Source organism: Rattus norvegicus, chromosome 12 (genome assembly GCF_036323735.1).
Source record: "Rattus norvegicus strain BN/NHsdMcwi chromosome 12, GRCr8, whole genome shotgun sequence".
Lineage (NCBI taxonomy): Eukaryota > Metazoa > Chordata > Mammalia > Rodentia > Muridae > Rattus > Rattus norvegicus.
The window spans coordinates 18,959,286-18,976,094 of NC_086030.1; the positions used below are offsets into that span (position 1 = coordinate 18,959,286).

General features: G+C 49.5%; 1 protein-coding gene across 1 annotated transcript in view; it reads left to right on the plus strand.

The window, feature by feature from the left end:
- The window catches only part of Gna12 (G protein subunit alpha 12), an 80,557-nt gene that overhangs the window by 39,657 nt on the left and 24,091 nt on the right, over positions 1–16,809 (plus strand). The window contains exon 2 of the mRNA NM_031034.2: positions 4,219–4,434. Within this exon, the coding sequence (NP_112296.1) occupies positions 4,219–4,434 (216 nt within the window). The remainder of the gene's footprint in view (positions 1–4,218; positions 4,435–16,809) is intronic.

Sequence of the window (16,809 nt, forward strand, 5' to 3'; positions counted from 1 at the left end):
TGGGTGGCTTTCCTAGCAGAATAATGTGCTTGTGTATCCCAGAGAGAAGCAGAGGACAAAGCCACCAGGGGTCCCATCTACCTCTTGTCCTAAATGGGTGACTGGAGTGTTCTGGCTGCCTTTACTCTGCCCTCTCATCACCCTGGCCTTCAAATGGGAACAGCCTTGTTGCTGGTTCCAGAGAGAACTGAGAGGTGCTGCCTCTGCCTCTGCCGGATTCATCAACTTACAGAAACGCATCCTGTTTACATTTCTGGCAGCCTCTCGTTGATTTGGATGGTAGCCAGCAGCTAGCCACTCAGCCCTTGTAGGTTTTTAACCAACAGCTTTTCAAGTGCACATGCGCTGTGAGAGCACATCCAAACCCAATATGGCCTTTGTGCACCACTATAGCCAAGTCTCCTTGCCAGCCTCCAGTGTCCAGCGTAGCTTGAGTGTGTTTTCTGGAAAGACTTCAGTCAGGGATCACTACTCTAAAAAGACTGAGTGACCAGGGGCTAAAAATTCACTAGAAACGAGACCAGGATTTTCAAGTTTACATCCTTATCTTTAAATTAGGAAGGAAGGAAGGAAGGAAGGAAGGAAGGGAGGGAGGGAGGGAGGGAGGGAGGGAGGGAGGGAGGGAGGGAGACCAAATCCACATGCCCAGCCGACAGGGGCTCTGTTCTCAACTTAACATTTAAATGGCTAGATTTATAAGTTGTCTTAAAGGTGCCCTTTGAATAGTTTAAAATGTTCCGTTGTTCTAGGATGAAGTCATCAAACTGCTTACAACTTTATTTATGTTTTCACAACTGACTGAAATGTACAGCTGTCAACAGATTAAATCTGCAGTTAGAGTCACTTGGGGCTTTCCTCTGGCTGTTAGACTCCAGTCTGTCAACTTCTGGCATCTTTCTTTTTCCAGGAGGAGGCTGAGATCCTGTCGCAGCTGTCTGCCAGGCTGCCATTGCCTACAGAACAGGCTCCTCCTCCTCCTGCCTTCCACGGGAGCCTCTGTGGAATGTGCATAGTAGGAGTCATCTCTGTTCCATTCCCAACCTCCAGGCTCTTGTCCTTTGGGAAAGGTAGAGACAAGACAGTGTGATCTGAGGAAGCAGGAGGCAGGAAGGCCCCAGAGGTAGTGGTGAGCTGAGCGGTGAGACAGGAGAGTGGAGATCTTGCTCAGACACAGAAGCCCTGAGTGACTTCCCTATGGCCACACTCACCATCTGCTGAAGACCCAGCGCCTGTTAGGGCTTTAGAACCTGAGGAGCCTCACCTTTCCTGCTTTCTGCTCTGACTTCTCTAGTTCCTGTCCCCTGACCCATCATTGGAGCATAAATTGCTATGGTTGCTGCTGAACTTTCTAAAGCCTTTTTATTTGAAATAATGATAGGTTTGCAGGAAGTTGCCAGGCTAGTCTGAGCAGTGTCAGCCAGCGTTCCCCACTGTTGTGACACACGTAATTGCAGTATAGTAGCAGAGCCAGGAAATGAACATGGGTACACTGTGCATAACCATCACAGTGAGGATTGCAGAGGGCCTGTGCTGTCCCTTGTCATTGTCATCCTTTCCTCCCATTGCCAACCCCACCCCACCACACACTGTCTGTCCTCACATCCTCCTTTCAGAGGACACTCTGTAGGGCCTAGAGATGGGGAGAGAATCATGTGAACTATTGTGTAATATGATCTTTTAAAGTAGTGTACCTGAGGTCCTTCCAGGTTACCATGCCATCGATCCGTTCCAGAGTTAAACCCACACTTTCCTTAATCGCTGAGTAATATTCCATGGCATGAGTGTTCCACCATTCATACCGCATGCACCATCCTATGAAGGTTTTTGTGAACAGGTTTTGATTTCTCTGGGATGGATGATTGAGAGGGAGTTCCCGGGGCTGTGTCCCAATGTGTTTAGTTTTCTGAGATGCTTCTCAATATCTCAGCACCTTCACCCCCACCCAGTGCTGGGTCTTCCCTGTGTAAATGGGTCTGCTTTCCCAGGTTGACCATTGTGGGCATCTGCTGACTTGTTGGCTGGGCCTGCTCTCTGACATCCCTTGATGTCCATCACCAAGTTTCTAACTAGGCTAGAAACTGTTGAGTTTCTCCTTACATTTATTACTGTGCTGGGGACAGGGTGGGATGTTGCATTATGGAGCTTAGAAGACAGCTTGAGGGAGTCAATTCTTCCTTCATGTCGGTCCAAAGGATTGAACTCAGGTTGTCAGGTTTGTCAGTAAGCATCTCTACCTGCTGAGCCATCTCACCACTCCAGATTTGAGTATTCTTTATAAATTCTTAACACAACTCCATTGTCAGCTGTATGCCTGGCAAATATCCCTTCACTGCTGAGTGAATGATAATGTGAGTGCAATCATCCCAGCTCCAAGGGGGTGACACCTCCACAAGGCACTCCCGTCGGAAAGGCTGAGCTATCTCCACATTGCCTCAGTGGATCAAGGCAAGAGCAGAAACTACAGCATCAGCCCAAGGCTGCAGTTGAGCTATGAATATGAAGACACATAGCTGGTGAAGGCCTGCCTTCGGGTAGGGTGAGGTATTTTAGGATAAAGGACAACTAAAACCATGGAGCCATGCACTCGTCATGGGCAAATCAGGCAGCACATGCATATAGCACAATAAAGCTGGTACTTCATTTTCTAAAAGTGTGTGAAATCGGGTGGTACATGCCTGTCACCCCAGCACTCAGTGGGTGGAGGTAGGAGGTTACACAGTTCAAGAGCAGCCTGAACGGCCTGAGTCCTTGCCTCATTCATAGACAGACAGACAGACAGACAGGCAGGCAGGCAGGTGGTTGGCTCGATGGGTAAGAGCTCTGGCTGTGCATGTGTGAGGATCTGAGTTTGGATCGCCTGCCCCCCACATGAAAACTGGACCTGTAACTGCAGCCCTGTGGTGATAGAGACAGGAGGACTCTGGGGCTTACTGCTGCCAGCCTTCCTCCAGGTTCATTGAGATAAAGGGATATGGTGGAGAGCAATAGAGCAGGATGCAGGGCCTGTGTGGATAAGTGCACAGCCACCACATGTGCCCACATGCACATACAGACACATGCACACATGGGCAGAAATGGAGCTGGTGATTTGTAGACTGGCAGGCAAGCAAGGCAGTCTTTCCTACCACTGCCTTCTCGGTGACTCCACCACTCTGCACAATACTGACTGTTCAGAGAGCTGAGTGAGCCTCAGGCACTCAGTGCAGACCTCACAGGCTCTGCCTGGCCAATCTTGAAGCAGTGGTCTGAGAGGGTGGGTGACCAGAAGCCTCTGCTGAGATGGGGTTCTTCCAGGCCAGGCGTCCCCTAGCACTGTTTGATTTAGGCTCCTGCTCCGTCCCCTTGACCCTGTCTGCGAGGGGAGGGAAGGGCAGGGAACCACTCGGTGTATTTTTAACACTGAGAAAATGATTGCAAGACTGGATGGACAGCAGTTTCTGCGGGCAGCACAGAGGAATAGGCATGGGGCTTCGGCTTCTGTGGGGTAGGCTCAGCGCACGCAGCTCTGGCTTTTCCTGTCTCAGGGTTGCTTGCTGCCTATGTGCATGACTTCCTGCCTGTTTTGAGTTGGGACAAGCAGTTGTATCTTATTAGGAGTTGACAGCCCTAGGACAGTGTGGCTAAATGTGCTAGCACTCCCTTCCCGTGCCGCTGCTCCATCCCAGTGCCTTGGCAGGAGGGGAGGGAGACCCTGAAGGAGAGCCGTCACTATAGGCTGTTCTACTTTCCTCCCCAGCACTGTGATGAAATGCTCTGACCAAAAGCAGTCCGGGGAATAAAGGCTTCATTTCATCCTACACGTGAAGGTCACAGTACATCTTTGAGCAAGTCGAGGCAGGAACTGAAGCAGAATCCATAAAGGAATATGGCTTGCTGCTTCTTTCTTTGGCTCTTTCAGCTCGCTTTATAATACAGCACAGGACCACCTTGCCCAGGGTGGTGCTGCCCACAGTGGGCTGTGCTCTTCTACTAATAATCAAGGAAATCCCCCACAGATCACTTTGATCTCTGCAGTTCCCCTATTGAGGCCTTCCTCTCAGAGGAAGGTCTCAGCTGTGGTCCTGAGAATTGACACACTCACACCAGGACAGACGAGGAGACATGCACTGGCTGCAACCTTGATGGCGTGTGAGTGTCCTGGTGTGGCAGTCAGTGTTAGGAGTCTCCACTGTGGACTCAGAGCACAGTTAAACCTTCTTCTGTTCTCACTTCTTCCAGGGCTCGAGGGTGCTTGTAGACGCTCGGGACAAGCTTGGCATTCCCTGGCAGCACTCTGAGAACGAGAAGCACGGGATGTTTCTGATGGCCTTCGAGAACAAGGCAGGGCTGCCTGTGGAGCCTGCCACCTTCCAGCTCTACGTTCCAGCCCTGAGCGCACTCTGGAGAGACTCCGGGATCAGGGAAGCCTTCAGCCGCAGAAGCGAGTTCCAGCTGGTGAGGGAGCCTTTGACTTCCACATGCCAATCCTGCCCCCTGAGAATTTCCTTTAAAACCCAGTCCTGTCACCCCATATTCACTCAGGAGGCTGGGGCATAGAACCTCATGCTCAGGGACAATCTGGCTTTTTTTGGGGGGGGGCGGGGGTCAGGCAAACAAAGGAAACGATATTTTACCAGGAGACCTGGCCGCTTCATTGGTTCCAGGGAGAGCATACTTCTTTTGACACAAAGAGCAAACGGTTCTAACCATAGTCTAGACTAGCAGAGCACAGGGACTCCAGTTGTTTGGGCTACCTTGCCACCCTCAAAGTAGCTTTTCCCCCAGCAAGGTGGCAGCCATGGGTCACAGGTGCCCTCTGATCCCCTTGGCAGCCGTCTAACCTCTGCAGGTTTGTTCTCTCCACTGAGGGGTCTATAATCCCAGAAAGGCTAATCATTGTACCTGTTCAACTGCTAAGGACGTAGTCTACAGCCAGAAAAGTTGGGGATTTTGCCTGCTTGCTTTGCAGGGGGCAGCAGCCCTTCAGCACTGGCAGTTTTCAAAGAGGCGTGTTGATCTGTCCAGTAACCAGGAGAGGTGTGCGGCCAGCCAATTGCGGCTCATCATGTGTCAGGGCCTCAATATCCTTCCTGTGTCTTTGCTCCCGGCAGACAGGGTCCTGTTCCACCTCCTTCATGCCTAGCCTTTTTCTATGCTTTTGCTGTAATAGTGACTTATTTTAAAACAACACAGTTTTCTTTTGTAACTTGCTTTTTTCCCATTTAGATTACCTTCCGTGGTTTCTTTCCACTGCTTTCTTCTGTTTCATTGTGCAGACAACAATTGTGGCTTCTCACTGGTGTCTTTCTGTATGTTTCTGTTTTGTTTCAGAAACTGCTGTGACGTTCTTATCTGTCTCCAGGTGTACATGCTCTAAGCTGACTGTAGGATGTCCACCTCAGAATGTAGCCAGTGGGTCACAAGGCATATCTGTCTCCAGATAGACACTGTGACATCAAACTCTTCCCAGAGTGGCAGTTGTACTGGTTGTGCTGCTTCTGGCACTGAGAGGGCTCCCGCTGTCCACATAGAGTGGTGTCCACTCTAGACAGTTCAGGGGTTAGCTGATCTCCTTAGGGTTCATTTGAAGTTGCCTGGACCCATCTGTGAGGTCCCTGTGTCTTCTCTTCTTTCAGCTGTCTGCTTCCGTCTCTCGTCTTGCCTTTCCCGTTGAGTTGTGCTTCCTCGTTCATCTGCGAGGTGCGGCTCACAGTCCCTCACACTCCTTCCGGCTCAGTCCTACAGTGACATCTCCCACAGCCGGGCTACAGTGGTCAGAAATAAGGCTTCACATCGGTGCCAGTACACACTGGTGCACCCCAACCCTGGATGCCCATTGTGTGAGGCTCTCTGTCCCCTTGATCTCTTACATCCTCCCTGTCTGTTAGGGCCTAGACACCTGTCCCTGTGTGCTCCGTGTCTCCTCACCATTGGAGTGAGGTGTTAGAGGGTGGGCATGGTAGCACAGTCCTGCTATCCCAGATCTGGGGAGACCCAGGGCAGGAGGATTGTAAGCTTAAGGGCAGCCTGGGTTTTAAAAAAGAGGATGAGGTAGGTGGCCGGAGAGATGTCCCCACAGATAGGAGTCTTTGCTGAGGAATTGTGAGAACTGGTAGTCAGATCTCAGCATCCTGCAAACACCTGTTAACGCCACCTCTGAGTGATCTGCTGCCCTCATATATATATTGAGGCAGAGCATCTTGTTTGAACCCAGAGCTCACTGGTTTGACTAATGTAGCAAGTCACCTTGTTCCTGGGATCCCATCTCTGTCTTTCAGGGGCTTGCCATTGGGTCACCATACCTGTGCAGTGTCCATGGTGTCTGGAATCATATTTACTTAGCAAGTACTTCATCCAGTAAGCCATCTCCCAGCCCTGCCTTCAACCTCTACATGCTATTTTAAAGTCCTTCTGCAGAGCGTAAAGATGTCGTCTTTCTCCCCTTGAGGCAGAGACTATAGCTGGAGGCTGGCTTCAGGGCCAGGTGCACACACCAAGCCAGGTAAAGACGGTGCTTTAACCAGCCCTGTTCATCTGCGTGTGCTCATGTTAACTGCTGAACCAAGGACAGATGACACCAGTCATTGCCTTAGGGAAAGCCTTTTCACAGGATAGGAATGTGAGAAAGGCCTAGGAGTTATACTTCAGTGTGAATTGACAGGGCCTTTCCCCATCAAATCCCTCAGACCTGAAATTGAAGTGGGATTAATTCAGCTGTGCAGGGTACACCAGGCAAGGAGGTGTGGACATCCAGAGTCATTTCCAATGGCTGCTTGGTAAGTTCCTCATCTGGGAAGTTAGAGTAGAGTTTTCTGATCAGATGTCGCCTGCCTTGTCCCACTGGGCACGGTGTCTTAGAGCTGGGATGGATCCCTGGCCTAGACAGGCAACATGGAAATAAAGCCCAGAAAGGGGAGTCACTGAGAAACAAGGGCTTCAGGTTCCCATCCGCTTACTCCTCCCTGTACACACTTAAACACTCAACATTGACTGTGTACCCATGGTGATGTGGGCACCCAAGTACAGGGCTGGGGATCGAACCAGGTGCTAGGGACACCGCTTGTAGACCAAACTATGTCTGTCCACAATGCTTCCAGTGCAGGTATAACATGGCTAACAGCCAGGGTAAGGCTGCCCCTCATGAGGGACAACAGTCATCTCCTATTCAGTCATCTGCTTCAGCTGAAGCTTCAGGTCACCTTGTGATTTCTGAGACAAAGTTAACTACAGGCCAGTGAGGCAGGGTTGACTTCCTGTCTAATAGATTGCAGGTACAATCTATAGATTGCGTGTTTCATCCTTAATCTTGGTACACATCTGTATTTTTCTTTTAGGAAAGCGACTGAGCGGTGGTGCTGAGCCACCCTTGTTCCCATGTGGTGATTGGCATGGCACTTGTAGAGTATAGTCCCAGGCCACATCCCAGCCATTTGAGCTTTGGGCTCTTTCCATACCTACTGCTCTGAGAATTCTGCCAAGTGACAGCTTCCTTGTCCTTTGCCTTCTCAGATGTCTTGTCACACAGAGGAAGAGAAAAGGCTGGGTCTGGTGACCATCCTGGGACATCTTTTCTCCTCTAAGGAGAAAGAGCTATGAGATCTTCCCTTTCCACACTGACTCAGTATTGATTTGTCCCCATCCCTAGTGCCACATGCACACTGGTATCCACTGCCATCAATGTGCCTGTGCCTCAGTGACAGAGGAAGATGGCCTTTCTAGGCTTCATCTCACCTTTTAAAGCATAATGAAGGAACCTGTAAAATGTCTCAGCTCAGCCGGAGTTCTGTCCTGGTCCCACGTGTTGAAAGGAGAGAACCAAGTCTGAAAGTGCTTCTCTGACCATAAGGCTTGCCGTGTGTACACACACACACACACACACACACACACACACACACACACAGAGGGGCGGGGGAGAATATTTTTAAATCTTTAAAAAAATAAAACACAGGAAGGGAGGAAGCATACCAAGACACTGAACAGAAGACTTTGTCATAAGTACAGTGGTTATGGATGTGATCATACCTATCGTCTGTGTGTGGTGAATGTACATGTGTGTGGATATATGTGCCCATGTAGGCCACGGAAGGATGGCATGTGTCTAGCTCTATTACTCTCTGCCTTATTCCTTCAAATGGTTTGTCTCACTGAGCCTGGAAGCCTCAAACCCCATCCCTTGTTCTGCCACTCCCAGTGCTGGGCTTACAGGCGTGTGCACCACACTTGACTTTTTGATTTTGCAGACGCGCATGCTGGGGATTTATCCCAGGCGCTCATGCTTGCATGGCACTCTTCCTCTTAACCTACTGGACTGCCTCCCAGGCATTTCCACAGAAAGACTATTGGCTAGGAGCTGACAGGGCTCAAAGGCTGAAGAATAAGCCTAGGGGCATGGACTGCCTCTGGACTGTTCCAGGTCTGTCCCTCACTCCACAGGGCTAGCTTGTTTTGGACTGGTGTCTGACATCTAATGGTGTCAGCAGGACTGTCTGATATGTATGCGCCACTAATTATGACTACAGACCCAGACTGATGGGGGAGGCGGGTGGCCTCCTGCTGTGACAGTGGTCCCTCAGTCTGTACACTATCCAGAGTGGAGCAGAGCTTGTGCTGTGACCATGGAGATCATCTAAGCAATGTGGACTCATCTGCAGCCAGGAGGCTCCTCTGAGGTGTTGGAAGTAAAGGAGACAGAGACAGCAGCCATGCTGGCAAGAGAGCTGCACCTGCTGCAGCAGTTTTACCGCTCACACTTGCGTCTGTGCAGTTTTTGGTTAGGCTTTGCCATGTCCTTTGCTCCCAGTCTAGCTAACTGGCATGCTCCATACTGTGCTTCCCCAGAACAGGTCCTGAGAGGGAGGATGACTAGGTCAGCATTCGCCAGCTATTACTCATAATGTGCCCCAGAAGTCATGGAAGTCAAGTAAATGAAATGACTGCTTTATCTTCAGAAGTTAGGTGAACATTTCACTCTCATGGGCCAGCAGTTGGCCCAGGAGTTTGCACATCTGCCTGTGTCTTCTCTGGACTTCTCCATGACTGTTTCCAGCAGGCAGTTTGTATAGAAGCTGGAGAGGCCTCACTAGAGTAGACAAGGAAGCCGATTTCTCTGTGTTCTCCTTGAGTACTTCCTGCTGCCTTCCTCTTGGACATTGAGAGAAGTCACTGAACTGGGAGTCACTCACCCCAGTCAGTTCTTATTCAGAGTGGCAAGACCCCGAGCATTCTTGGAAGTTCTGCACTGTTGATGTTGGAAGGTGTGAGTAGGGGACTCCATTTATAGAGGTCAGCTGGTGTCACAGCATAGGGCTTTCTGATTTCTGGAAATAGGGTGTGTGTGTGTGTGTGTGTGTGTGTGTGTGTGTGAGCACAAGGTGTACATGCATGTACATGTGTGCGTGTCCGGTGCTAAGACTGGAACTCTAGGACCTTGCATATGCTAGGCAAGCACCCTGCCCCTGAACCACACCCTTAGCTTTCTTTTAATCTTCTAGTTTGAGACCCTCTCACTAAGTTGCCCAGGCTGGCATAGATCTCATGCTCCTCCACCCTCTGCCTCCTGAGTCCTGGGATGCCATGCCTACACTAACTCACCTGGCTCTGGCGGATTTCAGATGTGGGAAGAGTGTGGTTGTGTGGCAGAAGCACTGTCGTAAGACTCAGCAGTGTGAGTGGAGATGCACAGCACCAGGCGCAGTGGCGAGCACAGATGGCATCATCCTGCTCTGAAAGTCACAGGCTCCCCAGCTGAGGGACTGAGCACACCAGGCTGGCGTGTCCCTCCCTATCTCCCGCTTCCTCCTCCTAACCTTTAATGTTAACCTGTAACTCTAGCCACTCTCCAAACTAGGGTTACAGGCATAAAACACTACACTAAGCAGATCAATACAATTTAATTGACTCTTAAAATTTTTTCTGCGGGGGTTTGGGAGGGCTCAATGGATAAAGCATTTGCCAAGCAAGTATGGGAACCTGCATTTGAATCCCAAAAAGCAGGCATGGTGATCTGTAGTCCCAGCACTCCAGTGAGATGGTAGGCAGGCAGGAGGGTCCCCAAATCCCAGAGGCCAGCTGGCCTGGAGTCCACATCAGTGAGCAAGAGACTGTCTCTAAACAAGCTAGAGGGTGAGGTCAGACACTTGTCTTCTGATCACACACTCTATGGCACACAAATGTTCATGCTCACACTCCTGTACATACACATCATATGTACACTAAGAAACAAAAGTGCTTTTCTCTAAATTTTTAAAGATTATTATTATTTTTTGAGTGTGTGTGTGTACCATGTGAGTGCAGGTGCCCTCATAGTCCAGAAGAGGACACTGGATTTCCTGGAACTGGAGGTACAGGCAGTTGTGAACTGCCTGACATAGGTGCTAGGAGCCAAACCCAGGTCCTCCAGGAGAGCCAGAGGGTTCCTAACAGCTGGGGTAAGGAAGAAGTGGACATTTGTAGCTCCAGCAGCTTTTTGTAATGGTTGCTGAGGCTGCGGGAAGAAAATGTCTTCTGCTCACTGCTGTGTGTGCATAGGAAAGAGCTATGATTGACTTGGCAGTGACTTGACTGTTCATCCCTCGTAGAAACTCTGCAGCACTATTGAGGCCTAAAGTAGCTGCATTTCCATGGGAAACAGCAAGCTCTCTGTGGGCTTAGCTAGTCCAGTGTTTTCACCATTCAGTGTACCCTCTGCAGGCCGGGTGGTTTGTTTTTTCCTCTGCTGTGTAGGCAGTCCACCGACTTGGTTTTCTTTAACATATACTATAGTACAGGCTCTGAACTGGAGGAAGAGAGGCTGGAGGGCTGATGAGCATAGCCTGGCCTTGGCATTTCTTGTATGTTGGAACAGTCAAACATTTCAGAAAATACTGTGCAGAATCTGCATAGTGAATGAGATTTCTGGGGCCTATGCAGTTCCATCCAAGCTGGTTACTGTCCCCAAAAGACTCGAGCTCCCAGAAGCCCTGGCCAACAACAGCCCTTGAAAGTCACATTATCTGGACCTGCAATGCAGTTAACCAAACATAGTTCCTCAGCTGGCAAATATCACCAAGGCAGACTGCAGTGGAGGAGGTGTCTGGTAACGTCAGCCACTGTCCCTTTGGGGCCTTTCCTATCTAATCTGAGGCCTGGGAAGCCAGTGTGACTTGTTGAGCCCAAACTGCAGAGGCCACAGTTGGACTCTGCTGAGTCATTCTGCTATCTCTGTGTCTAACATCGTCTCTGAAGTGGTTCAAGGGCTGATGGAGCTCAGCACAAGGTGTACTTGTCCGTGTCTTTCAGTCATCTTACTCCACTAATACTTGTAGATGAGCCACTGTGGTCTAGTGTTCTTAGAAGGGTTAGGAATTGGAGCAGCCATGACCTTTGCTCTTAGGGAATCTGACCGTCATACGTGGGAAAAGACAGTAAGTAGACTGTTCTGCTCTGGTTAGGCACAGCCATGGAACTCAGTGCTTGTTCTTACTCTTTAAATCACTGAGCATGTTTGCCCAGCCTCTGTCCCTGCCCACTGACTGGCCCAGGTCAGGGATCTGAGGGCAGTGGAGCCATGGTGCCCCATCAACCTGTGACCTTGGCCTAGCCCTAATTAGAACAGCTTCCCAGAAAGGTCAAGGGTTGTGGAGTTCAGGTGGTTCAGGGATGGTCAGGTGGTTCAGAGAGCAGCAGGGAGGCAGGCAAGATGGAACCTCGGGTGGTGTAGTAAAGACTGGAAAGACTTGGCTGTAGCAGAGGGTGGTCAAATTAAAATGAAAGGAAGGAAGGAAAGAAGGAAGGAACAAAGAGTAAGTCTCTTGGGTAAGAGGGCTGAAGGCGATGAGAAGGCCCTAGCCCATCTGTGGTAGCTATTCCTGAGTGGAAGATTACAGGTGCATCACCACACCCAGCTCAGAAGGTATGTACGCTCTCTAAAATTTACTGTTCCCATTGGGACTAAAAGCTCACTGACTAAATGCTGCATCTGCAGAACATCTCAGTCCTGGAAGGACTGGAAGGACAAAGCCTGCAAATGTCCTGTCCAGAGCATGGGAAATGGGAACACTGATGGGTTCAGCCTACACGGGAGGGTAGGACTTGGGACTTTTCTGTGAGGTGGCTCTTCCTGAGGATAAAGCTGTAGAAAGCTGGGCTATGTGTTCTTCTTGGGCCTCAAGCTACTAAGAAGCCTCTTTTCCTGCTCTGGTGCACACGGTTCCCTGCGTTTCATTGACCGTAGACAATACAAGTATGGACACATTTAGAAACCCACCACTGTGGGAGGGATACTCGGTGTTTCGTGCTTCACCACAGATCCTTGTGGAATATGCTGTCAGAAGGCTTTACCTCTGAAGAGCTTGTCAGCTCACGATACAGCACAGATGTAGAGCATAATTAGTCATGATATATTCTACAGTGAGAAGAGAAATCTCAATGAGTGATGGGGTAGATGGAGACATAATCTCAACTTTTATATGGTATAAGTTAGCATGAAGAAAACTGCTAGATACTAAATTCAGCATGCAAAAGGTGCTTTGTGGGGCTGGAGAGGTGGCTCAGTGAGCACACACATTCACTCTGTAAGTATGAAGACCTGAACTCAGGACCCTGGGACCTCATGCAAGCCAGACATGACCATGCATGCCTCTGACCCCCAGTATCAGGGCAGAGACAAGTGGATCCTAAGACTCAGTCAACCAGCAAGTTTCCAGTTTGGTGAGAAAGCCTGTCTCAAGGTAGCAGGATGAAGAGTGAAGAGGATGTGCAGCCTCCTCTTTGGCCACTGAGTGGACACACACACTGAGTGTCACATGCATGCACGCACCATGTAACACACAAAAGGCACTTTGGGCCCTGACATTGTGGCACAATCACATGTCTGTCATCCCAGCACTTAGAAGACACAGACAGCAGAATCTAGTGTCCTGTCCCCTTCTCTCCATATAAAGTAGACTCAAGAAATAAAGTCCTCAACCTTATTGCCTAGCATAAAAACAGAAGATAAAGCACTAGTGTTAAAACTTACTGCTAGAGAGCCACGCAGGATGCCTCAGCACGTTAAGGTGCTTCTGCCAAGTTTGACAACCTGAGTGGGATCCACCGGGGTCCACATGGAAGAAGGAAGAACCAGCTCTCATAAGCTGTCCCCTGGCCTCCGCAGGCCCACACACATGTACCAGATAATTTCTTAGACTAATTGTCCATTAGGTTGGTAGTGATTTTACTCACTTGTAACTCTTTATTGCAGTGCTGGGGAAGGCATTCCAGGCTGTGTCATTGACTACCATCCCCTGCCCTGTAGCGACTGTATACAATACAACTGAGGCTGACAGGGTTTGCAGGAAATGACTACTGTCCTACATAAGTGATGGGCATGTAGAGAGGTGTCCCTCCGCTGCTTAGACTGAAACGTGTTCTACCCTTTGCCTGTAACTTACCCAAAGGATTCATCCTAAAATGATCATTCTAAGGTTTCTGGCTTCTGGTTAAAGTGAGATGATAATCCACAGACATGAGAGTAATTTTAAATGCTGGACAGAAGATCAAAACTAACTTTACGTGGACCAGCAAGATCCATCAGGCCTGGGACCCTGAGTTTGATCCCCTGGGAACCGTGTGGTAGAACCAACTCCCAAAAGTTGTCCTCTGACCTGCAGATACACACTGTGGTACTTATGCATTAAATGTCAGTAAGTCATTTTATGAAAGGCTATAAGTGCTAGGAAATTGAAAGACGAGAGCCTGGGAGGTGGAAGTTCCTGGCAGCTAACTGCTCCTCGTGAGACGTTTAGAGTCTGAGTCGCCCCCTAAGCTGGATTCTTGAAAGGAAATAGAGCTGGGTATGGTGGTACATGTCTCTATTTCTTACACGCCTGGGACACTGATGCAGGAAGATTACAAGTTCAAGACCAGGAGGAGAGAATGTCTCTTAAGAGTGGGGAATGGCAATTTCAGATTGTCCTCACAGGGCAATCTCATCAGAGACTTCCTGTAATGAGCCAAGACCAGCCCACAGAGAAACAAAGTCTTGGATAGCAGAAACATCCCTGGCTGGCTGCTCCGCCCAGGCATGGTGATTACAGGGAGGACTGAGAGCAAACAACCTCAGGGGGGCTAAGTGCTTGTTTGTTTTTAGCCAGGATCTCACTCTGTGGTCCTAACTGGACTCAACTCAAGAGATCTACCTGCCTCTGCCTCCTAAGTGCTGGGAGTAAAACTGAGTAGAATTGAAAGTGACATTTAAAAAGCGTTGGGGCAGCTAGAATTTAAGCTGACACTTGCCCAGAGCTTCAAGGAATCATACCTCCAGGTGAGTCTGTGAGAGGAGAATTCCACCCTGGTCAGTGAAACTGAAGGCAGACTAGAGGTTGTCTCAAACTACATCAGGAGCCTGGCCAGTAGCAAACTTCAGGAAAGGACTTAGAAAGGATCTGTACAAGAAAAAGATTCCATATTGAAGTCTGAGGCCTCAGTGAGGGAACAGTGATAATGTCTTATCTGTTATTTCTTTTGTCCTTCATCCTGGTGTCCTTGCCAAATCCAAGGCTCTCTTCTTAGAGCTGGGCTATCCTGTTGTAGGATGTTAACGAATTTGTGTTGGTTTTGTGTACAGCAAGGCCCAAGCCCATTGTTCATTGTTCTGTGTGTGTGGACTGTGAACATCAACACAGGGTGTTGACAACTGTCTGTGTCTTCCCATTGAAGGGCCATGGCACCCTTGTCAAAAGCAGCCACAGAAGTTTAGGCTTGTTCGGAGACATGCAGTTCTGCTCGCTGGCCTATCTGCCCACCTCTTGTAGGCTCACACCTGGTGTCAAGGCTGTGCAGTGAGTTTGGGGTTTTGAGTCTCTGCTTTAGTTTCTTTTTCTTATGGCTTCCATTCCATCTCCTCTGAGGACAGTGATGTCAGGGGGTTTGTTGTTGCTGTTTGTCTTGTTTGCTTATTTATTGTTTTAGAGCGGGTGTTGTAACAGGGTCCACCTGCCTCTGCTTCCAAAGTGCAGGGATTATGAGCATGAACCCCACACCCAGCAAGTTGTTCATTAAGAAGGCTAAAATGAGAGGCAGAATTGGGGTGCAGTGATAGTGGACCTTAGTGGTAGAGCCCCTACCTAGCCCCTGAATTCTATCCTTAACATCACAGACACACAAAGATGGACCTATCACGGGGATCAGTAAGCTATAGCTGGAGGATAAATGTCACGTGGCTCATTTTAGCATGTGCCCCCAACCCCAGCTAAGAAAAAGAATATGCAGTAGAAAAAACTTTGTAGCCCCCAAAATCTAGAACAGCTTTATTCTAGATCAGAGATCATTGTTGACCAGGCATAAAGAGCAGCAGAAGTATTGATGGAGATGGAAATAAGCAGAGCAGTGTGGTCTCTGTGAGCTCACAGCATCACCCAGCTCCAGACAGACCCGCAGACTAGTACAGGAAGAGCAGAGGCAGAAACCTTGCAGAAGGATTGTTCCTGAGCTCAGGCGCTCACTCTTCCTGTCCCGTCCCCCCACCCCCCACCCCCACCCCCGGCGTCATTTTAACATAAGCTCTTGCTCAGGCTAACCTGTAACTCGAGGCAATCTTCTGAGTGCTGGGAATGCAGATGTGTGGCATAACATCTGGACCAGGAGAATTTCAAAAGGCATATCCAGGCAGGCATTGAATTGCACACTTACCATTCTAGCACTCCAGAGGTAGACATAGCAGGGTCAGGAACTCAAGACCAGCCTGACCTGAATGTGAAGTTTGAGACCAGCCTAGGCTATATGAGACCCTGTCTGAAATCAACAACAAACACGCAAACTCAAAAGGGAAAGATTAGTAAGGTAAGTACCCAGCCCTCTGCCTTCAGAGGCACCACAGCCATGGAGGGGAGATTGTCTGCAATTGTGAGCTCAGGTGCCAAGTGCCTAGGCCATTTCAGGGACTTCACACTGTATCTGCCAGGAACAGGCAGCTCAGTAGGAAAGTGAGGTAAAGCCTCAGATTGCGTCTGAGGATTCTAAAGTGCAGTAGGGATAAGGCATCTGCAGCTCTCCACACTGCTCCCAGTCGAGAGAGCAAGTTGTGTGGTTACTGAACCAAAGGTGTGTGCTCCCTGTGCACAGAGTATGGACAAGTGTGGAAAGGCTCGCAGCGGCATTATTTAATAGTCACAAATAACCCAGATGGTCTTGGAAGTCAGGTGGGGTGCTAAAGGATTTTATTCATGACAGTCCCACGGATGGTTCAGATCCCCCTCTCCCTCTCCCTCTCCCTCTCCCTCTCCCTCTCCCTCTCCCTCTCCCTCTCCCTCTCCCTCTCCCACTCCCTCTCAACACTGTAATGTGTCCATGCTGGCCTTGAACTCCTGGTCCTCCTGCCTAAATACTGGGATTTCAGGTGCACCCACCACAGTCCGTTGTGTTGGGTATGGACTCGGCTTACCAGGCAAGCACTCTGCCTACCTGAGCCCCAGTCTAAATGTCATATGGTTCGACTTGACTGCATTGTGGAGCAGTGAGTAATGAGGTCTGATTAAGGGCACATAGAGCCACATGCAAAGAAAAAGGCCTGAATAGCAACACATGCCTGTATCTTAGCGCTAGAGGTATAGAGATAGTGTCTCTGGGACTGGCTGGCTGGCCTACGTGAGTAGATGAGTGGTGCTGTCTAAGTAAATAAGTGAAACATCACCAACCTCTGGCCCGCCCGCCCGCCTGCCTGCCTGCCTGCCGGCATGCACGCACACACACACGCACACACAGAGCTGCACAGAAGCAAAAAGAAAGATCCCTATGTTGACATGGGTTACCTTTTAAAGATAAAGTGAGGGTTTTCATGAGGCCGCATCTGGGGTTCAAGTCATGTCTCACTTT